Consider the following 27,422-nt stretch of genomic DNA (forward strand, 5'->3'; position numbering starts at 1 on the left):
TAAAAAAATGATCACTTAAAGACTATATAGCTGGGCTTCCCTGGTGGCGCAGTGGTTAAGAATCTGCCTGCCAATGCAGGGGACACAGGTTTGATCCCTGGCCCAGTAAGATCCCACATGCCATGGAGCAACTAAGCCCATGTGCCACAACTACTGAGCCTGTACTCTAGAGCCCGCGTGCCACAACTACTGAAGCCCGCGCGCCTAGACCCCGTGCTCTGCAACAAGAGAAGCCACCGCAATGAGAAGCCCGTGCACCACAACAAAGAGTAGCCCCCGCTCACCGCAACTAGAGAAAAGCCCACGCGCAGCAACGAAGACCCAATGCAGCCAAAAATAAAATAAAATAAATAAATGTATTTTTTAAAAAAAGGACTATATAGCTAACAAGCAACTTGGTTTAGTTACTAGGGTATTTTCTTAACAAGATAAAAGTATTCTAATTCATTTACTTTTAAAATTGCAATATGCCACGGAAGCTTATAAAGACATAAAAATTAAAGTACTTTAGTCTTCACATTTTACCAATAAGGAAAAGGCAAATAAGCTGAAAGTAATAACAATGAAGCCGACCATGAAAGTAACCAGCTTTTTCATCTTGAAACCTTTTAGAAATTGTAGCTCTAAGACAGTTATATTGCAGTTCACAATAGGCATACAGCAGATACTACTTCTGTTATTTGTCCCCTGGACTAGATGGAATTAGCCCACAAACTAACCCTGAAATTTTAGGTCCTTAAATGACAAAGCCCATGTCAAACTAAAATACTATGTAACAGCACCCAGCTCAGAATTATTTTAAGTAAGCATTTAATGCTTTCTTATATGTAACCAGATTGTCCTCAATACCTCTATTATTTCAGCTTTTTGGTCTAGTATTGCTTTAAGTGAACAGCCCAGAAAAAGAACAAGAATAAGTGAAACTGCTGCCATAATAAGCTACAAATATCATTTCCCTTATTAGCATTGAGAGCAGACGGCTATAAGCTTCTCCTTCCACTCCTATACCTTTGAATACTGATATACTTTTAGAACTTTGATTCACTATACCTCTCTTCAACCTATAGAAAGGATTATAGAGTTAAGATCAGTAATCCCAGTCATTTTTGGGCTTAATATAGTATGGCACAGATAACTTGTTCAACAAATGTTTGTTGAAATAAATTACTGATTTAACAAGAAAAGTCAATTGGTTTATGTTAATAAATATAGTCTTGCTGCTCTTCTGAACAAACCAAATAACCATATATTAGCACATCTGAAAAAAGTCAATTCCAAATGAATTATAAGATTAATGATTTTTAAGAAGCACAAATAAGAAAAATATACAAAATACATTAAATCAACTCATCTCACGTATGTCTGGGCTGAATAAGATATATGCCTATCTCTTATAAATGGATATATTCTTATCCTTACCAATGGGGGATTCTGGAGTTAGCCCCATGCTTTGAAGCAATGCTTCAGCTTCTCTTCTTTTTTTTTCAAGATCTGATTCTTCTTGCACAGGAGCAGCTGCTTCCTTCTTCTGATCAGTCTAAATTTTTTAAGTTAAAAATTTTAATTTACATATGGTATGAAACATTTGTTTGCAAAAAATATAAATTTTTTAAATAACACGCTAATACTGTATACTTCTGGAGGTAGACTTAGTTTTGAATACACATTATAGTCATTAAATGAAAATCATTCTCAATAGAGTTTTAGTAAGAATCTCCAAATGATATGTATTAAATTGATTCTTAAAAAACTTTTAAAATTTATTTTATTTATTTATTTTTGGCTGCACTGGGTCTCTGTTGCAGTGCGCAGGCTTCTCATTGCAGTGGCTTGTCTTGTAGCAGCGTATGGGCTCTAGGCACACGGGCTTCAGTGGTTGTGGTACATGGGCTCAGTAGTTGTGGCTCGCAGGCTCTAGAGCGCAGGGTCAGTAGTTGTGGCACACGGGCTTAGTTGCTCCGCGGCATGTGGGATCTTCCCGGACCAGGGCTCGAACCCGTGTCCCCTGCATTGGCAGGCAGATTCTTAACCACTGCACCACCAGGGAAGCCCTAAATTGATCCATTTTTATATGTAATCAAGGAGTTCTCACAAAAATTTTCTGAACAGATAAATTCAAAAAGTATAGTCAATTTCTATTTATTTACAACATGAAATTGCTATCCATGGTCAGGAATTGTGGAAATCTCACAAATACATAAATACCACAACACTATGAAGAAAAAAAAAGACTGAATCATTTAAGAGATAACAAATTTTAAGTAAATGAACAATCTGATTCGTTGAAAAAGTACAAGTACCTCAAACTTCTTTATGAAGTCTTCAGTGTCTTTATTCAACTTTATGTAAAGGATGTTTGTCAAAAATTCATCTGGAGACAGGTTTTGTTTTTATTTTATAAACTACAGGTCTTATTTTTATGATGATAAACACACGGTTTGGTTTGGTAAAATTAAAATTTACTCTTGCATAGCACAAAACATTTTTTGTCATTGAAATTTTTGCCAACGTTTATTTCAGCCATTTATAGTTTTAGCAAAATCTTCCAGTTAAACTAGATAAGCCTCAACACTCTCAGATCATCCAAAACATCTCAAGTGAAATTTAAGCCTTCAAGGAAAAAGTTCTATATATACACCTCAAAAGTCTTTTTCAGCTAGACAACTATTACTCATACAATCGTCTGCAGTAAATTTTGTTAGTCATAATATTCTGATACCATTTTAACTTAAAGAAGTCATCAGAAAATTTCATCAAAATAGCCAAACAGACTATATTATCAAGTAGACACTTTACCTGTATATAACAATATATTAGTAGACTCACTGTTTAATAGTATTATAATTGTAATGTCTCTGGTAATGTTTGATAACCTTTAAATCAGATATAAAGCATGTAATAGATATCCCTTAGGGCCACCTATGGCCATCTTTAGAAAACAAAAACCAAATTTGCACTCAGCCCTGAAGGGTTTAAGGCTACACATACTAGTTTGGAATGGCTCTGCCAGTCTGACTCATGCTTCTATCAGTTGGCTTTTGATCAAATAGAGAACTTTAAGGTCCAACCCTCTTATAATAATGGATCACAAAAAGGTTCAGAATAAACTAGAAAATTCTTCAAGTACAGGCCTTTACAGTATCATAGCAATGCTGCACATAAATTGCACCTTCGGTTTTTCTTTTTCCCTAAGAGATTCCTGGAAGTCTTGGCTATTGTTTAGGCTATCACATAGAAAAACTTGGTACTGTCACACTGAGAACAAACTATCTTAACACTGGCCATTTAAAACATCTATGATAAAAGTATACAAATCTGCCTAAACAGTTTCCATAGAGATAAATGTACATTTCAATACAGGAGAAAGTAAAATATCTCCAGCTCAGGGTCAATGTATATTTGCCATACATGATGAAATGGCGATGCCAAAAATCAGAAGATGTAAGTACCTAGTCCACCTTTACAATAGTATCAAACCCACTACTTGGTAAAGATATTTCAATGACTAACTCATAATAAAGGAGATACAATCAGTTAAATAATCCCCTAATCAATTAATAATCTATTCTATATTTCTCTTTGCCATTATTTATTCCAACAACTAGCAGTTCCAACGAGTAAAATATTCAGGTAAGTTCAAAGTCCAAACTAAGTTATGATGTATATGCCATGTTTTATGAGCTATTACAAGGCAGATGCCCCTTACTTTATATAATAAACATATCCCTAGAAGACTAAATATGCATATTGAACTTTTCACCTAAAGTGCTATATTTGCAGTCACAACTGCTGGAATTTTAACTATTCTGAAAGTATTACATAAAGGTATGAGTACTTAAAATCCAATTATTTTATATTATCTTTAAAAAAAATCAAACATACTTCTTTTTTTTTCCTTTCTTCTTCTTTCCTTTTCTTTTCCTCTCTTATTTGAGCCAACCGCTGCTTCTTACGTTCCAACTCTGCCTTTAATTCACTTTTGTCAGACATGTTTGCGACCTTAAAAAGCATATAATCATTTACAATCATTATTACATTGGTAAAAGCAGCACTCTTTAAAAAAAATTAGTCTTTCAAGAAGAGAACTGTCTCGCAAGGCCATGTAGTTCAATGCTATCTAAAGAGAACATATAAACTCTACTTTTAAAATAACGGAAGCACATATATTACTAAGACCTGAAAAAAATTATCAATATAAACAAATGTGTATAAAAAATAAATACCCAGAATTGAACATAGTAACTAGCACCAGTAAGCTCTTTAATGTTCACATGCTCAAATTCAACACAATATCTCTGGCTCTTAGAACAGAGGACACGGGCTGGCATTAAAAGCTAAGCTATATGACACAGATCAAATCTGCTATCAGAGTTTTGCATTCATTCCTAGAAATTTGATAAAACAGGCGGTCACACAGAAAATTTCTATAAATTCTAAAACTACCATGTAATAGTAACATTAAGAAGAAGCAAAACACAAATATTACCACCAATAACTATTAAATATACTTAAAGTAAGTACGTTTTTAGTCAAAGCCCAACAAAAAAGTCTGACCGGATAACTACATACAGCTGTCAGGTCCGCTTAACCTCCTAGAGGCCGGAGCCTCCATGATTGACGCGTTCACTTTCTTAAAACTCCAAGGAAGAGAAAGTCTCAGGAATTTTGTGCTACAACCTCCGCGTTCGGGTACTTTCAAATACACACCAAGTAAAGGAAAACGCTGTCAACGCAAGTAATAGCGACTTTTATTTATAAAATGGAGTAAGGCGAAAAGCAGTCACTTCTCCCCTGGGGTCACGGCCAAGAGGGAGCGGTGCAGAATAGGTCCGGGGGAGAAGACCTCGAACTAGCCTCGAGGCTCCTCGGGGCACCTCCGGAGGGTCCAGAAGGGAACGGAGTGGACTCGTCTCCCCTGGCCTCCATGAGTCACCGCACCTGGCTCTCCCCGCCTCTCCTTCCCGGAGCCCGGCCCGGGCGGCGCTGTCAGCAGGAACTGCCAAGCCGCCCTTAGAGTCCCGACGTGAGACACAGCAGACAGAAGGGCCTAGAGGGAAGGACAGTCAACCCACCTGTTAGATGGTGGGATGGGGAAGGGTCCGCCTGCCAGCAACTTTCCAGTAACGTCCCTCTCCTTTGCCCCCAAAGGCAACAGTCGCGGCCACTAGCTCCGCAGCTTTCCCCAAGCACACAAAGAGGGTTGGGCGGCGGCTGCTACGGCGAGAGCTGAGGGACAAATGGCTTCACCACAACGAGGTCACTCCCAGAAAGAAAGGGAGGGGCCCTGCTGCGGGGAACTGTAGCCCCTCTGTGACTTACCTGTGTAAAGCAGAAGCCGAGAGATGAGACAAAGAATCCGCCTCAGGGTCCCGAAGTGTTTCCGCTTTGCCAAAACCTGTAAGACTAAGCTTAATAGCCTGGGGCTGGGTAAGCAAACACCCACCCTCGCCTTAAGGTTTGACTCGACCAGGGAGAACTACAAGCCCCAGCTACAAAGAAAACCTGCGTACGGCGAGCAATGCACTCTGGGAGTTGTGGTCAACGGTAGTCGCAAAGTATGCTGGGACACGTAGTGTTCCCTAGTCTTCCGATTTTCCCACCTTGAGGCCTTCCTTCAGGATTCCAAAGAGAAGCTTCCAGCAGTTCTCCTTAATGTAGTCTTGTCCGCTGGTTATTGCTCACAATGTTGTATGTGTTATATCTTAAGATCTTTGACTCAACATTGGCCGAATGTTTAAGAAGGGTTATTTTCAAGTGGTGAACCTATGTATTACACTGAACATTTGGTGAACACTTTCTAGGATATTTATACCAGTATTAGAAAAAAAACGCCTTACAGAGGTTTAAGCAAACTCTAGAATACAAAATCTAAATTTTGAAAATGTAGTGTAACCTCATCTGTCAAAAAAATGTGAGAAATTGTCTTTAATTAGAAAGAGATTTGTAAATCTTTACTCAGTTTTCACTAGTGTTCGTGGTTGTAAACTGGCTTCATTGGGGTGTTACAGTTATGAAAATTAGCAAGAAAACCTCTGATTCCTGTATTTCCTCCCAAATTTCTTTAAATTTAAGTTTCTTTAAATATTCCATGTATACATGGAATATTTATTTGAGCCTGCAAATAAAATGATAACTGTTGCAATCAATGAATTAATCAGAATATGTTAATCAGCATAGCAAATAATTCCTCAGTGTTTTGTTGCAGTGTGGTAGGTAGCATTTGGGTTTTATCTCAAAGAATTTTTTAAAAGAAAGCATTTTATACTATTGGAATCTAAACCAAGCAAGAAGGTTTCCACAGTTTTAGATTTTTTAATATACAAAGAAAGCAAAAGTTATTGGAATATGAATTTACCAGAAATGTGTGGATTGATACACATTTTTAAAATTTTTATTTAAAGAATTTAAAGCATTATTTAGCAAGAATTAAAGCTGACACCAAAGCAATGTCTTTCTTATATTCCAGAATGACATTGCCCAAGTCTAGCAGTAATCCTAGGATTCAAAATCTAAGTCCTTGGGCCTGTGTCTAGTCTTTTCCTTTTCTTGCTCTGCCTATATACAAGATAAATATCTCAGAAATAAATTTGAGAAAGGAAATCCTTCAATTCCAAGACTTTCCCCCATAAACTAAAATTTCAAAGAGGTTTATAACTATACTCCCTTTTTTCTTTCTTTTTTCCTAATATTTAGTTTTCATTTATTAATTTGAAGAATTGTTATTGATTACCTACTGTGTGCCAGGAACGGTAAGAGCTAAAATGCATATCTCTGTTCTCAAGGGGGAAGGACAGTTGGGATACTCAGTTCAACTAAGTATTATGATGGGATTAAGTAAGGAAGTGATGGAAAAACTCTGAAAAATAAAATTTTCAGGAGGAGGTGATTCCAGAGCTAAGTCTTTGATTCTGGAAGGTTGAGTAGAAGTTTGCCAAGCAAAGTAGATGCATAAGGTTGCCTTAGGAAGAGGAAAGAATATGGCCAATGTACAGAGGAGGTGTGAGATCAGGGACTACTGGAGAATCTGGAAATAATTCAGAATGGCTGTAGGGTAAGACAAAAACTGGGGAAATGAAGCCATAGGCAGGGGTGAAGTCACATATTCCAGTTTAGATTTAGTCGTGAAGATGATGTGAATCCACTGATAGATTTTAAGTAGGAGAATGGTATGATAAGTTTAGCATATTAGACAACTGACCTTTTGAAGTGTCTGAGGAAAGGCTGGTGTGCTGATATTTTCTATTTGGCCCTTGGACTCATTTCCTGCCCTTCTCTGCCAAGCTCATGCCTCTGGGTGTTGACCTCATCTTCTCTGAGGTTGGGTTTAATGAAAGTGAGGCTTAGGTAAGGTTATCAGAAGGCAGATGGAAAGTGAAATTGGCACCTCTTCCCCACTCCTTCTCTCCTTTGATGTTATATCTCTAGTAGTAGCTTCATCCCTCCATGACTACAACTCCTGCCAGGTGGCCCCTCCTCTATGGCTCTGCCTTTCACTGGGCTCTGGAAACTTTATCTTCTCTCATTGTCTCTTTATCTTCTCCTCTGTCTCTAAGTGTTTCATCAACTCTTATTTGCTCCCTTACCTCTGCTAGCCCCTCTGCAACTGATCCTTTCATTAAAAGACCTTCATTTGAACTATTTGAGTGAACTCTGTTTCTTCCTGAGACCCTTATTGATCCTGCTTGGTTGGAAGGATGGGATATGGAGAGAACAGGCAGAGTAGAGACTAGAAGCAGGGAATGCAGTTGGAAGGCTTTTGGATGGAACCAGAAATTACATGTGTATGAGCCAATGCATTAGCAGTAGGGATGAAGCAAAATAGATTAAAGAAATATTAACATTGTGTAAGACTTTTACAGCAATAAAGCAGAGTTGTACCCCAACTGACCTTCCCACTGAAAATAACTAAAAATGAGGATAAAACAACTTCCTTCTTGCTTCAAGAAGCTGGCAAGACAGTAAAGAATACTTAGGATAAAGGAAGGTAGGAACCTTGAGGGCATTTACCTAACCTTGTGAATTTTCACAGCCCTGTAGGGGTCAGATCATAAAAGACAAAGCCCAAGGCCTACTCTAGACTGGGATTTTAAAAAGAAACCTCCAAACACATCCTTGATCTAAGAAATCCACTCCTACTCCTGAAGGACTGCCCAAAAACTTTGCCACTGAGGGGGGTGGGAATAAAGAGGCAATTCTCTGAGAATGTGCAATCACAAAAGGGCCTTCATGTGGATTTGCAGCCTGAAATGTCAGTACTTGGATGGTTCGTAAAAACACAGATGGAAAATTTTGTTTACAGTTGTCCCAGACTTGTCATGTACTCAGGTGCCTAGGAGAAGCAAACATGAATCTTTTTTATAGAAATCCATCCTTATTCCAGGCTTTGGAGAATTCTACACAGTCAAATTTTAAGAAATTTGAGCTCAAAAATCACAAAACACATGAAGAAAGAAGGCACCAAAAGCAAGAGCCAACCAACTAAAACAACAGATAGTAGAATAAGACCCACAAGGACTTCAGATATTGGAATTATCAGACACAGAATATAAAATAAGCAAGGTTAACATGTTGAAAAATATTAAAGAAGGAATTTAAAATATGAGTAAAACAGAAGATTGTTAAGAGAACCAACTGGAACTTCTAGAAATCAATAATGTAATAACTGAAATTAAAAACTCAATAGATGAGTTAAACATAGCTAAAGAGAGCAGTATTGCCCTTACACAGCATTGGACACTCTGCTTTGGAGAATGTGCAGGCCTTCATCCAGCCACAAAAAATCTGCATGGCTAAGGATATGGTAAGTCACACAGAATCTATATGCCCCCTTCTGGATCATACTTCTGCCACCAGGAGCCCTGAAATTCCCAGTTCAGATGGCCCCAAGCCTGCTTCCAGTTCCTCATGCAGACCTCTTCCTTAGGTCTCTCCCCCTGAGAGTAGACTGTGCCCTCAGGGGATGGGCAGGAAATGGCTCTCATGGGACTATGGATGGAATTAGGATTTGTAAATTGGGTGTCTAAATGTGTACATTTGATGTCCCTTGCAGTGTGGAATGGAGCTGAGGAGAGAAGACAGGGGTTTGGGGTTAACAGTTAGGAGTTAGCTCTCCCTATGCCACTATATTATAGGGCAGAGCTCTAGGTATCCAAGAATTTCATAATTTTTTTTTTTTTTTTTTGGTGGAACACGGGCCTCTCACTGTTGTGGCCTCTCCCGTTGCGGAGCATAGGCTCCAGATGCACAGGCTCCACGGCATGTGGGATCTTCCCGGACCGGGGCACGAACCCGTATCCCCTGCATTGGCAGGCGGACTCTCAACCACTGCGCCACCAGGGAAACCCAATCCAAGAATTTTAAATTCAAACTTGGTCTTTGTCAAGATCAGAGGATGGAATCTATTTTATTTAATACTTTATTAGCTTGATGGCTAACTTTTAAATATATTTATATAGTATGTTGCCTTCCATTTGTACTCTTTCCCAGGGTCCTAGAAACATTAGGAACAGGTCAAGAAGAGGAAATTTGTGTATTGGAAGATAGTACTAAAGAAACCATCCAGAATGCAATATGGAGAGGAAAAAAAGATAGTATGTTAGAAAGATTTAGAATCATGGCGGATAGGAGAAGTAGGTCTAATAAGCATGTCATGAAGTTCTAGAAGGGAAGGGGAGAGAGAGTAGAGCAGAGGCAATTTCAGATGTAAAGACAATTTTCCACAACTGGTGAAAATCACCATTCCACAGATTGAAGAATTCCAATGAGTTGCAAACAGGATAAATGAAAAGAAATCCAGAACTTGACACAGCTGAATATAACTGTAAAAAAATAAAAAACAAAACAATAAAAAAATCAATCCTGAAAATAACCCAAATATCCACCAACTGGTGAATGGATAAAATTGTAATATATTCATACTGTGGAATACTACTCAGCAACAGAGAGGAATGAACTACTCATATACACAACGGCATGAGTGAATCTTGAAAACATCATGCTAAGTAAAAGAAGTCAGACATAAAAGACTATGTACTGATCACATTTCTATGAAATGCTAAACAAGGCAGAATCCTAGACAATGACAAAAAGCAAATCAGGGATTGCCTGGGCTGGGATGGAGAGAGTGACTAACTGCCAAGGAGGCAAAAGGAAACTTTTGGAGTCATGGAAGTGTTCCTGTGGCTTTGTAGTATGTTTTGAAGTCAGGAAGTGTTAGACCTCCCACTTTGTTCTTTTTTGAGATTGTTTTGGCTATTTGGAGTCCCTTGAAATTCCATATGAATTTTAGGATGGATATTTTTATTCCCGCAAAAAAAGGACATTAGGGTTTTGATAGGGATTGTATTGAACCTGTATATTGCTTTGGGGAGTATTGCCATTTTTTTTTTAACTTTTAAACCTTTAGCCAGACTCATCAAGAAAAAGAGGGAAAGGGCTCAAATCAATAAAATTAGAAACGAAAAAGGAGAAGTTACAATGGACACCACAGAAATACAAAGAATCATAAGAGACTACTACAAGCCAACTATATGCCAATAAAATGGACAACCTGGAAAAAATGGACAAATTCTCAGAAAGGTACAATCTCCCAAGACTGAACCAGGAAGAAATAGAAAATATGAACAGACCAACCACAAGTACTGAAATGGAAACTGTGATTAAAAAACTTCCAACAAACAAAAGTCCAGGACTAGATGGCTTCACAGGAGAATTCTCTCAAACGTTTAGAGAAGAGTTAACACCTATCCTTCTGAAACTACTCTTCCAAAAATATCACAGAGGAAGGAACACTCCCAAACTCATTCTATGAAGCCACCATCACCCTGATACCAAAATCAGACAAAGATACCACAAAAAAAGAAAATTACAGGCCAATATCACTGATGAACACAGACACAAAAATCCTCAACAAAATACTAGCAAACCAAATCCAACAACACATTAAAAGGATCATATACCATGATCAAGTGGGATTTATCCCAGGGATGCAAGGATTTTTCAATATATGCAAATCAATCAGTGTGATACACCATATTAACAAATTGAAGAATAAAAACCATGTGATCATCTCAATAGATGCAGAAAAAGATTTTGACAAAATTCAACACCCATTTATGATAAAAACTCTCCAGAGAGTACTGCCATCGTAATACCAAGTCCTCCCATCTGTGACTACAGAGTATCTTTCCATTGATTTAGTCCTTCTTTAATCTCTTTGAGTAATTTTTTTTTCTTGGTTTTCAGTGTACAGGTCTTGTCCTCCTTGGTTAAATTTTACCTAAGTATTTAATTCTTTTTTACGTTATTGTAAATGTATTGGTTTTTTAATTTCCTTTTTGGATTGTTCATTGCTAGTGTATAAAAATACAACTGAGTTTTGTGTGTTTATATTGTATCCTAAAACTTTGCTGGATTCGTTTATTTGCTCTAACAGCTTTTTTGTAGATTCTTTAGGATTTTCTATATATACTATAAGATTATGGGCCTCCCTGGTGGTGCAGTGGTTAAGAATCCGCCTGCCAATATAGGGGACACAGGTTCGAACCCTGGTCTGGGAAGATCCCACATGCCATGGAGGAACTAAGCCCGTGCGCCACAACTACTGAGCCTGTGCTCTACAGCCTGCGCGCCACAACTACTGAGCCCACGTGCCACAACTACTGAAGCCCACACGCCTAGAGCTCGTGCTCCACAACAAGAGAAGCCACCACAACAAAGAGTAGACCCTGCTCGCCACAACGAGAGAAAGCCCACGCACAGTAACGAAGACCCAATACAGCCAAAAATAAATAAATAAAATAAATAAATTTATTTTTTAAAAAAAGATTATGTCACCTGTGAATAGAGATAGTTTTACTTCTTCCTTTCCAGTTTAGACATAGTTTATTTCTTTTTCTTGCCTAATTTCTCTGGCTAGAACTTCCGGTACAATGTTGAATAAGAGTGATGAAAGACAGCACCCTTGCCTTGTTCCCTAAGGGGAAAAACTTTCACTCTTGAAACTACTGCTTTTTTACAAAGTCAGAATATCTCCTCCTTTCATTGGAAGAGTAGCCAAGATTATTCTGTGGAGTCTGGTCTCTCTAAGACCATGGGAAACCTACTCACCCAGGGAAATATGTCAGCTCTGGGCTGGAGGAACTGAAGACTACTGCTTTCAGACAGGGAGCTGAAAGAGGTGTGGGAAATACCTAGATATTGTTTGGAATTTCCATCCACTTAATAGGGAATAAAAAATATGTGAAACCCTTTAACTGGTTTCTATATCTTAGTGTCCTGAAATTTCTCTCTCATTGTGGTTAAAGAATCACTGGCCAAACAGGGATGCATATCTGTTTTTCAAATTCTAAAATCTGATTAAGTAAATAAAGATATAGCCATAGAATGCAGTACCATGAAACCTTTAAAATTAGCATGGTAGTTCTCTACATGCTGATGGCAAATGACCTCCATTATAATTTATAATTGAAAAAAGTAAGGTACAGAGTAATTTGCATAGAATTATTCCATTTCTGTAAAAAAGAAGAAACATATCTGTGTGTACATACCTGTGCAAGGATACACAAGAAGTGAGTAATAATGAATGTCTCTAGAGAAGAGGCTTAGAGGTCTTGGGATCTAGGATAAAATGAAGACTTTGTCCTGTGGCCCATTTGAATTAAAAAAAAAAAAAGTAAATGTGTAATAACCCAAAAAAACCCCACACAAGTTTTTATTTCGTTTCATTTTTAACACTTTAAAAACTCATTATTAGCATTGATTAGATAGACTGTAATGGCTGAGAAAAGGTCAGTTCTACAGATATTATTTAGTTCAAACCACCATGCCATTCCTACTTCTTAAAGTGGCAGGGCTGAGGAGGAATCATAGTAAGCATTAGTACTGAAGGGGCTTTTTGTTTTGGGGAGAGAGAGAGGGAGCTTGCATTTTAAAACTTCGCAGATGGAACTTCCCTGGTGGTCCAGTGGTTAAGACTTTGCCTTCCAATGCAGGGGGTGCAGGTTCGATCCCTGGTTGGGGAGCTAAGATCCCACACATCTCGTGGCCAAAAAACCAAAACATAAAACGGAAGCAATATTGTAACAAATTCAGTAAAGACTTTGAAAATGGTCCATATCAAAATAAATAAGTAAAACTTCTCAGAATAGTTTGTAAGAGAAAAGTAAAATAGATAAAAACTGCATTTGCTGAACACACTCATATCTAGAATTACACTTGAACTCAACATGCCAACATTTAGAAAATTTTATATAAGTAACATATTGAACACACTGGAGGATTTCATTTATACGAAAGTTTAAAGCAGGTGAAACTAATCTCATGCTATAAGTCAGAATAGTAGCTATGAGGTATGGGGGTATTGATTTGAAGGAGAAATGGGGAGGTCTGTGGTGTGCTGGTCATGTTCCATATCATGGTCTGGGTGGGGGGGGCTACACAAATTTATATAATCTATAAAAAATTCATTGTACAGCTGTACATTGTATACATTTTATGGATTTATATAATCTGTAAAAAATTCTACCTTAAGTCGGGTCTTGTTTACTGTTTATAGGTTATATTCAATAGAGAAGTTAAGAAAAAAGTAGCATATTAAACTGTGGCACTTAAACAAACTCACAAACTGTCCGAAAGATGCAACACCCAAATCAGAAGAGGAAGGAATTTGAAAGGGTTAGAAATGTGTCACCCAGTGATCCAGGCATCACAAACTATTCAAGGAACTCCAGTAAGTCTTTCCCAGGTAGTCGAATAGCATTTAAAACTGTTGACAACTGTTATGATATATACCCTCATTGTACAAAGTTTATGAAATTATGTTGTAAAAAAGAAACTTATAGCTGCATTAGTGAAACACAAAGCTTTCTGGTAATTATACTTTTAGTATTTTTCTGTAAATGTCACTTGTTTGGTTATAAACTCTGCTAAAATGAAATGTACTAAAATTTAATATATACATTCCTGTGACCTTTTTATCAGGCAAAGAGCATATTTCCTGGGATCTTTTCATAAATATTGCATCTCTCCTATTGTTTTGACATGTTAATCAAAGGTCCTATACGATTTCACTTTGGTTTTGTTCCTGATGTTTCCACCACCCTGCCTTTGTGCTTTGAGACTGCTCATCTTTTGCAAGTTAACAATTATTTCCACATCACTTGCGTTTTTATACTTTCTAAATATTTCCACTTCACCTTCAGGAAATGTATTTGACCTTGTCTTTTTGAAACATTGGCACAACTATTTTATTCCAACTTTGGAAACTATCTTAACTTTCCCATTTCCTCTCATGCCTAAGGGAAGCTATTTAAGAAACTATCTTCACTCAGAGAAGTGTTCAGGAGCTGACCAGCAAATCTCTCCTCATAATTTAACAGCATTACTTTTCTATTATCCTTATTATTGTTCTAGTCTGTATTTTTCCCTTTGGAGTGTTTGCTGCATTGTTAACTTAATATCGTTGTGGGGTTTTTTTCTCATTATTTCCTCTGCTTGTCTTGATGCACATATTTTCTCTCTTAGTGTCAAAATAAGGTGATGGTGAATTATGAGTCCCTTCTGAGCTGAGGATACTTTTGTAATCTGCTAACCTTTGGCAGGAAGTACATATCCTAGTGAATGATGGAGCACTTAAGAGTGATTCACCACCAAGCATTACAGAAAATAGGCTGAGGGTTCAAAAATTCAAGGCACGTTTCCTCTCCTCAGCATGGTGTATATACTGTGCTCTCACTTTTCTACCCCCTATGATGTGGTTAAGAGAGAGGAGATAATGACAGCTTCTTAAAGTTACCTATAATGCACTCAAAACTCTGTTAGGTGTAATGGTTTTAAAAGGTAGAATGAAAACACAGCTAGGAGATCAACACAAAAGGAATCATTTTCTGATAGAGACAGCAAGGCTTGTGTGCTTCTCATTACACACACGCAACTCCCATTAACTGTAATGGGAATTAAGAGGGCCCCTTTAAAGGAATACATACCCCCCGACCCTGAGTGTGGTAGGGAGATACCTTTCTCCCCCGGAATTTCTTGTATTGATTTACTTTCTTGTGGTAGAATCAAATCTTGTATCATTTTTTAAAAGTTACTCCTGCATATTCAATATGCTATCTAATGTAAGGGTGGAAAACAACAATTACTAATTGGCAGGTGTAATATAGCTAAACAACCACAAACCCTATGTAAAGCCCAAACCAGACCCAGACTGATTGCTTTTCAGGTTAGAAGCATCGATCTGTAATATTCCCCTTTGAATAAATATTTATTCAACATCTGACCTTACTGACTTTAGGCAAATTTCAGGGTGGCTAAGACTTTCTACATTAACGTGGAAATGAGCTTCCAATTATACAGAACTGTTGATTAACAACATGTACAGACTTGCATAACGGGAAAAGAACTTTGGTTTGCTCAGTGATCTTTTCAGCTATATATGAATATAGAAATCTTGGTCACTGACAGATGCTGAGCTTAATATATATCTCTCACTATCCCCCGAGCTCCCAAGCCATACATCCAACTCTCCACTGGATGTATCCTGGAGATCCACAGGCACCTCAAATTCAATGTGTCTAAAACTGACCTGTCATCTTTCCCAGCAAGCCTGCTCCTCCCCTGTTCCACATATCACTGAATGAAACCACAATTCCTTCAGTCATTCTAGCCACAGTCCTGCAAAATCATCCTTTTCACGTTTCATATCTCCCACATCTATCACTGTTGATTCCATCCCCTAAATATTTTCTGGAGGAAAGAGAAAGACATCTGTGGTGCTAAGTGGGCAGGTTGCAGCAAGTGTGACTCTAGCTAGCATCAGATCCAGGCAGATGGCCTTCATGAGGGAAGTGTGGTAGCAGGAAATGAGAATCCAGCCACAAGGACTAAAGGGGTTAAGGTTCAACCAAGACAGCACTGGGCACAGATAACTAATAGATTAGGGGGAAAATTAGGTAGTGGTAAGGGAAACCAGGGGTGGAGACACAAGATAAGGGTTCCCAGAGTTGGGATGGCAGGCAGGGACTCGGTCACACGTGGCCTGAACAAATGAGTCAGTTGCTAGAAGATACAAAGTGAGAACTTGATCAGCATTAAGGGTGACTTGGGGCAGAGCCACAGAGCAGTAGATCCCATAGTCCTTATGTTTCCCTGGCCTTGGAGCCAATTAACCTCAGAGGCTGGAATAGGAATGAAGGAACAGGTGGAGTTAGATTCCAACTTTTGGCTTCTAGGACTTTAGGGCCAGTCGTCATCACATCAGCTGTCGCTGGGTGCTGTCTATAACTCTCTCACTAACAGCCCCCTCATTGTTTTAACTTGCTGCCTAAGAAGCTATTCTCTGAATGATTGCACAGTTTCAAAAGAACAGTATTCTGGGCTTCCCTGGTGGCGCAGTGGTTGAGAGTCCGCCTGCCGATGCAGGGGACACGGGTTCGTGCCCCGGTCCGGGAAGATCCCACATGCCACAGAGCGGCTGGACCCGTGAGCCATGGCCGCTGAGCCTGCGCATCCGGAGCCTGTGCTCCGCAACGGGAGAGGCCACAACAGTGAGAGGCCCGCGTACCAAAAAAAAAAAAAAAAAAAAGAACAGTATCTGCCATTGATTTGACTGTTTCAGGTGTATTCTAGACTATCAAGGTACCAAAGTAAAGACAGTAAATTGCAGGGGCTAGGGCTCCCCTCTTGCTTGGCGTCATGGCCTCCCTGGCCCCGAGAACAGTGTCTAGCCCATGGTGAATAGTCATTGAATTTTGAATGAATTACAATGTAATTATAGTGGTACTTATTACTTTGGACCTTACAGATTTACAATTCTAATAGTTCAAGGCTCACAAACCATAATCTCACCTTCACATTGTAATACAACAAACAAGGAAACTCAGAAGTGATGGCCAATAGATTGTTTCCAAGCAGCTCTACAGCAAACCCTTTGTATTAAAATCAATGAATGTACTACTTATAAATCATTTTTGACATTCAGAGAACTCACAGAAATCATAGAAAAATTACTAGAAGACTAGGAAGTAAATAGGCAAAGAAACAGACAGTTTATAACAGAGTAACAACAAATGGCTAATAGGTGTGAAAATGTCCAATTCCTAGTAGTGATGATATGCAAATTAAACAAGGAAATATAATTTTGTAACTCAGGTTAGAAATTATTTAAAACTTCTAGGCCTCAATAGGTAGACAGACACTCTGTTAGATGCTTTCAGTAAATGTGCACATTGTTGCTGTCTTTAGGAAAATAATTTTCAGTGCTTGAAAAATATTTGCCTCATTCAACAGTTGGTTCAATACCTGAGAGTGCATCCTAAAAAATAATTTTAAAAATATTTACAGAGTTTTTGTGACTTGTAAAATAATTGTGAACAATTAGAAGCAATCTAGATGTCTACAGAGGATAACCAGCATCAATTATGGTACAGGCAATATGGTGGAAACATTTACCTGCTAAGAATGATGCTTCTGAGGAGTGTGATGATATGAGAAAATCCTTTGTTATAATGGCAAGTGAGAAAAGAAGAATATAGGGGCTTCCCTGGTGGCGCAGTGGTTGAGAGTCCCCCTGCCGATGCAGGGGACACGGGTTCGTGCCCCGGTCCGGGAAGATCCCACATGCCGCGAAGCGGCTGGGCCCGTGAGCCATGGCCGCTGAGCCTGCGCGTCTGGAGCCTGTGCTCCGCAATGGGAGAGGCCACAACAGTGAGAGGCCCGCGTACAGCAGGAAAAACAAACAAACAAACAAAGGATATAAGTTTGTATATAGAGTATGGTTCCAATCACTTGTAAACAATTACGTGGGGAAAAAAAACTAGAGGGAAATTCACCAAAATGTCTCACTGCCTCTAGGTAATGAGACAAGGACCCAGAACAGGAGTTGGCAAAGGAGAGTCGAATAGTCCTAGAAGAAAAAGTTTTCATCAACAGGGTGAGGATATAAAACCCCTCAGGGAGAACCAAACCTTCTCAGAAAGCATGGTATCATCTATACAAAGGACACAGGGAGTGTGACATCAGAGAATGTCATTATCATTAGCAGCTTTTAGACAGTTAAGGCTGAGAAAGGCCTGCCTTGTGGGAAGAACTCAATGCTGAAATAGGTTTTGTCAAACTGTGTCTCACAGAACCCAGAATTCTATACATAATAGTATTTTAGGGAGTCCATAAGCCTCTGATTGAAATCTCTTCAATGTTTACATTACTAAGACAGCAGCTATCATCCATTAACTCCATTTTCAAATGCATGTGTTTATCCAAAGTGTGCTCTTTGATTAACTGTATAAGTAGATGTTAAATGTTACAAAGCTGACTGCATAAAATAAATCTATGCTGATAAAATGCTGGTCTTGTCTATCTTCTATATTGGGGGTTTAATTTTATTTCTAATAAAATTAAAATAAAAAAGAGATGACACACTCAAATTAGGATAATTCAACGAGGGTTTATTTACCAAAGGGACCATAACTTTCCCAGGTACGAGGGGTTATGAAAGAACCATGAGTGATACTGCAGGATGCAGCGTGGAGCTCATAGCTACAGAGCTGTCACCAGCCCTGAGGCTTGAAAGACAAGAGGAAGGAGAATAACAGAATCCCGAGAGGAGAGAAGATCCTAGGGTGTGAGCTGCTTCGAGAGGAGCAGTGACCTTCTACCCAGGAACCCAGGCACCTAAGTGTATCTTACAGGTAAGCAAGTAGGGGAATAAACAACCTGATGTTACTCTCACTCTGATCTCCTGGGGCTGCCCGTTAGGCAAACCCACTGGGAAGCCAGAGAGCACAGAAAGTGATCCATGCAGGTCAGCCTCTTGAGGCAAAACGCAGGAAGGAGAAGGGTAAAGCACAGTGGAGGGGCAAAGTATCAGGAGGAGAGTATCACATGGCATATTATTTCATTCAATTAATAGAATAAAGCGCTTGTTTCCGATAGATAACCTTGCATTATTAAGTTTTGGATTTCAGCTAACTGTAACTACTGGCTTCATCTCAGGGTTGATATAATACATGTCACAAAACACTTAATAGAGATTAGAACAATGCCTGCAAGGAGTGTATGTGTGTGCTTCTTTTCTACTAGCCAAGGCAATATTTTCCAGGAATGAGAACCATGTATATTTTGTCACTTATAGAAGAAATTGAATGTGGAAACCTGAGTTAATTGGCACTATATTTCTAGTTAATTCTAATTAATTAATTAGAAATTGGGCAATGTCTCAACCCTGCCCTTTATTTGGAACTGACTGGATATAGAGGAGTGGAGGAGGTGAAGGACTCTAGAATTCTTTAAAGGCATTGTATTTGATGGGGGTAGATTCATAGCACTCCTTTTTCTCCACTCAAATGTGGAACCATTTAAGAGAGAGGGGGAGAAAGAGACAGAGAGTCAGAGAGACAGAGATGAAATCAGGCAGATGGAGATAAAAACATCACCTTATTATTGGTAAAGCTGTTGGATAATGTGGCATGCTAATATTCACCTCTGAACTAGGCAGCCTTACCCAGTCAGTCATTGGCAGCCCTGAACAGCACCTGGTCTCCTTGGGGAGGGGGGACCACTTCTATAAAACTCACAGCAGAGAACAGAGATGTACACAGATGCCAAAGGAAAGAAGAAAGAACCAAGGAAGAAGGAAGCTGAATATACTCAATTTTTTTCTCCCAAACTCTCCAAGTATATAATTCTCTCTTCCTCCTACAGGGAAGAATGAGGGAAGGGATGGAAACAGGCCAGGGGTTGTACTCTGGAAAAGATCCTGCCACAAGGAAACATAAGGTGAGGAGAAAGGAATCTCTTCTCCAATAGAAGCCAATATCTTGGCTAACTGGATGCTATCAGGGAATATAGGAGAAGAGGAAAAATTGTGACTTATTTTGGGCAATGTTCGACTTGAGAAGCCAGTGGGCATCAAGATGGGGATGTACAGCAGGCAGTTCCATATACGGATCTGGAGTTCAAGAGGGATGTTGGGCTGGAAATGTAGATTTGAGTCACATACATATAGATAAATGAAGATGGATATGGATATGGAAGATGGACATGTATAACAATGCCTTGGATTTAATGTACATGAAAAGAGAAGAGAGCTCTATATGGAACCCTGGAGAACACCAGCATTCAAGGAATAGGTGGAACAAAGTGATTATAAAATGGTAATGGAGAAAGGTAGGTAGGAGAAAAGCCAAGAGAAGGTGATTATGTAAGCTACAGACCCAACGACTCAATTGGGATGAGAGAGAACACGGGTGAAGGTTTTCAGAAGAAGAGTTTCTGAGTTCAGTTCAAATCAGTGGATTTTCATTATGCACATTTATAAGGTGCAGTGATTGAAGGTGTAGCGGTGTAGGGAATGCAGAAATTAGGAAGACGTGGGAATTGGCCCAAAGTTGGGGAAGATTTAATTTTTCTAGTCTCTCCTCAGGCTCTGGAACCTCTGAGAGTATCTGAGTTAGGGTAGTGACAGTGAGGGAGTCATTCAAGAGTGTGTCTTGGTCAGCTTTGGTAACAGTGAGATAGGGCCCCAAACTTAGGAAAGACCAAAAAGTCAATGTCTCTATACCTTATTCATAGAGATTTTTTAATTTAGGCAGGTTTAAAGCATTAATTGGTAAACCATCAGTTAATTGAGAAAGTAAATTATTATATCCAATTTCTCAACCAGACCAGTTTATTAAAATGTATTGTGTCAAATCATAAATTTTGACAGTGTTGGATTCTATTTAAAGAAAAATCAAAGGAAATACTTATATAAAGAGTAAATGGATCATCACACAAATTCTTGAAGCTAAGAACTAAAAGAACAACAAGATCCATACCAAAATACATCTGTGTGTGTGTATTTTTTAAGATCATTCTTCAGTTGACCTATCTCTCTTATAGGGTTTTAGGGTAAAATAAGAAAAAAGAAGAAGTACATGAAAACTATTTAGAAAAATGACTATCACACAGTGTCCATGAACGTTTATTATTACTGTTACCACTACTTCTCCTCTTTTAGGAAAACAGGGAGAGAGGAAGTGTGCATGTAGGTAGAATTTTTCTCCACCTATACTTCCAACAGACAATTTGAGATTTAGAAGCCTCTGGAGCAGTAGTTCTTAAACTTTTCTAACTCAGAGAGGCTGGTGAAAATTACAACCTCTCCTTGAATAAATTCACCTACACACAAAATATTGTACACAATTTTGCGAGTGGGATAAGGACCCTTAGAAGGGATAAGCCCTTTTAGCATAAACTCTAGACTTCCCAGGGTGGTGGGACAAGGAGCCAGTTGCAGTTACTGTAGACAGTGTTTACAAGCACTACATTAAGTGTGGAGATAGAACACAGACACATTTAAAAGAGACTTTAAAATAGCCACTAACCTCACGTAGCCAACATTCAACGGAGTAATAATTAATATGTGTCCAGTCCTCTGTTGAACATTCCGGAAAATGCAAAGATCTATAAGACTCTAGATGTCAGGGTCTCAGATTCTTGTGGTGGAGAAGTACTAGACCAGAGTCATGTTCAAAGTCCAGAGGCACAGAGCCAGGAGCCAGCTTGCTGGAAGTGGCGACTGAGTGGCTACACTCATTACTGTAAAGCTAATGATGAATTAAAAACATATTTACTGAGCTGATGCAGTCAATAAAAGCCCCAATTAAGGCACCATTAAGGGACTTAACAGCGTAGTGGTGGGGAAGACATTCCTAAAATGGTTTAATGATCTCAGATCCTGACATAGCCGGGAAGTCATTAGGCATTAATGCCACGTCTGGATCTCGATTATGAAGTTCTCTATAAGAAAACACTTGGCATATAATAGCACACAAGGTTATACCTGATTTGTTACAGAGAGCAAGATACACCTTTTCAAACGTATTTTTTAATCTCTGTGTTTTCAGGTAAGAAAAGTGGCCAATTATGAGCAGAAACTCCCGAGTGGAAATCCATAGCATGATCGCATGCCAATTAGATAAGCATTACCACTCAAGTGAAAAATAATAATAATGGAAATACAAAATGGAACATGGCATTGTACTGATTAATAAGACTGTGACGGTGCCTGTAAAGCAATTCGATTAATTCCCAGTGTAATGTGTGGAAACTCCTTCAACGTAAAGCTACATTGAATCTAGAGAAAATTAAGCAGGTAGGGTCTCTGCCTTCTTAAGTATTCATGCACTTACTCGTTCATTCAACAGCTATTCGCTGAGAGCATCTGTGTAAGGCTTGGTTGGGGGCACTAGGAAACGGGTGAACAAAGCAGTCAAGGTACTCATGAACGGTACAGTCCAAATACATGATGATCGACTGTGATAAGTACAGTGAAGGAACAAACATGGTGCAGACTGAAGATCTTCTAAGATAAGGTGGTCAAGGGAAGGCCTCTGAGGAGCTGGTTCAACAAAAGACCAGAACTGTAAAGAGGCCAGTCTTGAAAAGGCAAGCAGGGGAAGAAATGAGGGGTGGGACTTTTTGGCTATCTAGCATCTGAATTCCTTTCCTGAATTCCTTCCCATGGTGTGAGTCTTGGTAAGGGGCACACTTCTCCAAAGCCCACCTACTTACTTTCCTAGCCTTCCTTGCAGTTAGAGTTTGGGAACGTGACCCAGACTTGGTCAGAGTCATTGGTCTAAGGCAGCGAATCAGGAACTAGTGATACCATAAAGCAGAGCTGAGAATTCCTTTTGGTGGCAATGAGTGTGGTAGCAACATTCAGTTTCTGGAGTAGCGATTCCAGGATATCCTTGTCTAAGGGAGCGTTGCATTCAGAGGCAAAGGCAACAGAGCCCTCTTCAGGCTGGTTCTGGGTGTGATCTTTGCCTAAAGTTCTGTTTGTCCAGCTTTGCTTTGTCTCTTCCTAATCTCCAAACCTCGTATTGCAGCCTTCCTGGAAATTCTGTGAGCCACCCAATACACTCCATTTCTCTTAGGCTTAAATCACCCAGAGTCGGTTTCTGATGACTCCATCTAAAAATCCTGAGAGATTGGAGTACGTTGCAGGTAGATGCATGTGCGATAGCCCTAAGGTGGGAGGAGAGGGAGAGAGGGCTTGGAGGAACCGAGAAAAACCCCGAGTGGCAGCATTAGTGAAAAAGGTAGCAAGTGAGTAAGATGGGCGCAGCCGGCGAGCCAGGCAAGAGCCAGAGCAAGCAGGTGTGCGTAGCAGAAGCCGGAAATGTGCTGGGCCGAGCCTTTTCTCAGGGACACTCAACTAGCTCCCGTGTCCTAATGGGATGTGTCTCTACTGGTCTCTGAGGACTCTGAGGCAGGGCTAAAGGGTTCTGGTTGGGTGGTTGCCACTCTCTGCTGTGCCAAGGAGTTCCAGACTCTTCTCTACTGAGAAGGCTGAGCTTGCCATTTCCGGCACTGTGAGATTGCTCTCTCTTTCTCTCCTTGAACTACCAAGATGTGTATCTCTAAAGGCATTTATAGCATTAATTTGGTTATATGTTTTTGAGTGTCATATCCATCATCAGACACTAGCTAACTCCCTGGGGTCACAGTGGGGAGGTGGGATGATTACATGCTTTGGATTAAAACAGATTTGGATTTTATCTCAGACAAGTTCCTTCACCTCTCTGAACCACAGTTTTCTCATTTGAAAAATGAGGATACTGGGCTTCCCTGGTGGCGCAGTGGTTGAGAGTCCGCCTGCTAATGCAGGCGACACGGGTTTGTGCCCCGCTCCGGGAAGATCCTACATGCCGCGGAGCGGCTGCGCCCGTGAGCCCCGGCCGCTGAGCCTGCGCGTCCGGAGCCTGTTGCTCCGCAACGGGAGAGGCCACAACAGGGAGAGGCCCGCGTACCGCAAAAAAAAAAAAAAAAAAAAATGATGAGGATACTAGTACCTCATTGAGGATTACATGCACTCTAAGTTACTACGCAGTGCCTACCAAATAGTAGGCACTCTGTGATACTAGTCCTTTGTTCATGGAATGTATTTCATGGAATTGAACAGAATCTTCTGCAGCTAGGAAAACAATGTAAAATCCTTGCTTTGGTGCTTACGTTATTGTAAAGTGCTAATTTAGAATAAAGTAACGTACATTGCTTTCTTAGTTCAGAATTTGATCATGAAAATTTCCTTTTTCTTAAAAATTCCCGGAAGAGTTATTGCCATTCACTCAGTTCACTCCAGCAAAATTACTAGCCAAAAAAAAAGAGACCATTTTTCCCCTTCTAAGATCCTTACATTAATGATGTAGAGTACAGTTAAAACACTGCATCCAAAACCAGAAGGTAGATTTTGTTATTTTTGAGAAACAGAGGAAGATATTACTCAAGTCCTGATTGTCTTAGCCAAAATATTCCCTTATGTAATATTCCTTGGGCTTGAGTCTTTTTCATTTTAAGAACTTGAAATCATAGATGTTCTATAGGTTTGTCATTGATTGACCAAATAGGTAACTCAGCTCTGAAGATATTTAAAAAACTTTACAAAACAAAAATCCTAGAGCCTCCCAAGCTCCTTGCTTACTGACTTAAACACCTTAATTTAATCTGATGAATTAACAGTCTTTTAGAATCCTTTTCTTTCCTCCTTGGCTCCTGATTTTTTCTGCGGTACGCGGGCCTCTCACTGCTGTGGCCTCTCCCGTTGCGGAGCACAGGCTCTGGACGCGCAGGCTCAGCGGCCATGGCTCACTGCTTATTTGCAATAAATGCTTATTGCAAATGCCCAGCCGCTCCGCGGCATGTGGGATCTTCCCGGACCGGGGCACGAACCCGTGTCCCCTGCATTGGCAGGCGGACTCTCAACCACTGCACCACCAGGGCAGCCCTTGGCTCCTGCTCTTTAACATACATTTTCTGATCTCCATCTTCCTCTGATTTCTTGTTTCCTTGGTTTTGGTATAGTTTCTCTTTTTGTGTCTGGGGCCGTGTTGAGAAAAAAAAAATGGTTATGTTGCAAGTGCGTGATGTTTCCCTTCAAATGGCAAATGAGGCAAAGCAGCCAGGATGCAGGATTCATTTGTTTTTCTTCCTCTAACTACTTTCTGTAAACCACAAGACCTTGCAACCAGTGAGAGGCCAGTCAAGGAAGGTCTTGATTTACATAAGGGGGTTGATAACACCATTTTTGAAAAACCTACACTCCTCCCTTTAAAAATTCCCATATTCTTGGCACTGAAGTAGCACTCCCAGTACTGAAAATTCCTACACAGCCCTGGTGATTCTGAAATGGAGCAGGTCCTTGCCCCCCATGTCCTCCACCTGCCTTTTGTCTGTGAAAAAAACTTTAGCCAAAGAATAAGTTTAATCAGAGAAGTGAGGAAAATGCAGAAGCAAAGAAAAACAGGACAAAACAATAAGAGTTTAGTCAGTAAGCAAAGTCAAGGACCTAAATAGGTAATATTCTGAGCCATATCCTGTGAGCTGTCTTATAGATACTGAACCTCCACCAGGTAAAAGAAGTTAACTACATGGTGACCAGACTGTAGCCACGACATAGGCTACCACAGTTCTGAGGACTGGCCTCAAGGAAATGGGAACAAACCGACCCAGAAACTGAAGATTAACTGTATCTAAAACAATCAAGATGACGCTGGTCAGACCACCGATGACCAGAGGTTACAATTGGAGCCTCAAGTGAAAACATTATCACAACTTCCCACAGAGGGAAGTGAAGAAGCTTTTATTGCTGCTAAGTACAAATGTGACAAATAATTAAGAACTGAAGAATATTCTTATAGTATAATCAGGCGCTTGTAGTTATTTCTTGGCATGTTTGCCTTGGAATTCTAATCACTAACAACAGTTCAGATTCTCAGAGAAAAGATTATCTGCCTGTGAAAACCTCTAGGCAAGACAACTGGAAATGCATATTGCAAAGAAAAGCAAAAGTACAGCAAGATATATTTGTAGCATGTGAGAGGAATGCATAGGTGAGCATTGGAATGTTCTTTTGGTATTGGTCCTGAGGAGTAACTGTTTTAGGAGGATTTAACCAAGACAATTTTGAAAGCATCTTGTCTTCATGTGAAGGGTTAATCACGCTTAATAGGAGGAATTCTGCTCTTTGGTATAAGTTTTACGCACAAATAAGTAACTGATTTCCGGACCTCCAACACCAAACTCTAGTTAATGAGAGAAAGTGAAATCCCTGACTCAACAAACAGACTAATGTAGGGGACTAGCGCAATTATTCTGTCTTTGTGTAACTGTAGGTTTCAGGTGGCATGCATTCACCTCACTTTCTGCCTCTCACATCTACATTTAAGGACCCATGTGATTTCATTGGGCCCACTGGAATCACATCATCATCATCTCCTTTTGAGGTTAGCTGATTAGCAACCTTAATTCCCTTTTGCCATGTAACATAACATATTCACAAATTTTGGGAGTTAGGACATGATTTGGGAGGTCCTTATTCTGCCTACCACACTTCTCAGTCAGACTGTAAACTCCTTAGGTGTCTTATATTTTTCTTTGTATTTCTCATAGAGACAAGAATAGGTCTAACTATGTTTGTGTTTTGGTTGATTCTTGAACTAATAGAATAAAGGTTCTCAAAGGATGGTCTAAGGAGCTTTGGTGGTCTTTGACTTTCAGGTATATTGCAAGTTGTATTAAAATTCAAGTCTGAAAAACATATAGCTAAAAAAACCCCAACAAGTAGTTTTCATTGCCCATACAAGTTTACATTATTTTAAGAAAAGAAAGAAAAGAAATTTTATGACACTCTTCTGCAGAAACAAAAGAGTAAGCCGAAAAAGAAGACATAGGGTCTGGGAAACAGGAGAGGCAATACAGAGCAGGGGAGAAGACTGTTCCCAACGTCTAGCAGGACTGGACACAACCAAGCCAAATGGGAGCTGGAGAATGTGGGACTCCATTAGGATGTCTGTAAAATGATCAAAATGGAACAGCTAGATTACTTTGTGTGTCTCATGTACTGGAAGGATATTTACACTTCTTTCAGAGAGTTTGGAGATGAATCACAGAAAATTAAGCAAATAAAAATATGAGGCAATTCTTGTACCATAAAGAAATGTATTTCTAGAATACTATGTAGCTTAGCTGTGAATAATATTAACAAAATGATGAACACTGAATTAAATGAAATATTGATTAAATTGATATTGAATATTGATAAAATGAAAATTATAAGTACATAGTGGAATGAGGAGAATATGTGGATAAGAATTAAATTCTCATCTTACATAGTAGGAAGTCAGATAAAATCTAAAACTGACCCAAAAACATCAAGAAATAGTAACCTAAGAATATTATTTAGAAATAAGGATAAGCAGCTAAAAGAAGAGATATTTCTAGTAGGGAAGTTTGGGGCAGAGTCCTTGTATTATTATTTGACTGTTTAAACTACATATGTGCATTAATTAATTAATTAAAATTAAGACAAACTGTATCCACATTTTGAAAAAGATAAAAGAAAAATGGAGGGATTATATATAAAGGCAAAATTCCTTTAC

At 39.3% G+C, this 27,422-nt stretch overlaps 1 protein-coding gene across 3 annotated transcripts in view; it reads right to left on the reverse strand.

Moving 5' to 3' along the window:
- The window catches only part of DYNC1I2 (dynein cytoplasmic 1 intermediate chain 2), a 51,592-nt gene extending 46,117 nt beyond the window's left edge, over positions 1-5,475 (reverse strand). For 2 of the 3 annotated variants that reach the window (XM_024765713.1, XM_024765711.1), the window contains exons 1-3: positions 5,073-5,211; positions 3,883-3,999; positions 1,420-1,537 (exon numbers count right to left, since the gene is read on the reverse strand). In XM_024765713.1, coding sequence (XP_024621481.1) covers positions 1,420-1,537; positions 3,883-3,990 — 226 coding nt within the window. In that variant the 5' untranslated portion in view covers positions 3,991-3,999; positions 5,073-5,211. Of the gene's footprint in view, positions 1-1,419; positions 1,538-3,882; positions 4,000-5,072; positions 5,212-5,319 lie in introns of those variants that run through there. The other variant, XM_024765712.1, reaches the window with a different exon arrangement.
- Positions 5,476-27,422: the final 21,947 nt, after the last annotated feature.

This window comes from Neophocaena asiaeorientalis, unplaced genomic scaffold (assembly GCF_003031525.2).
Source record: "Neophocaena asiaeorientalis asiaeorientalis breed wild unplaced genomic scaffold, Neophocaena_asiaeorientalis_V1.1 scaffold721, whole genome shotgun sequence".
Classification (NCBI taxonomy): Eukaryota; Metazoa; Chordata; class Mammalia; order Artiodactyla; family Phocoenidae; genus Neophocaena; species Neophocaena asiaeorientalis.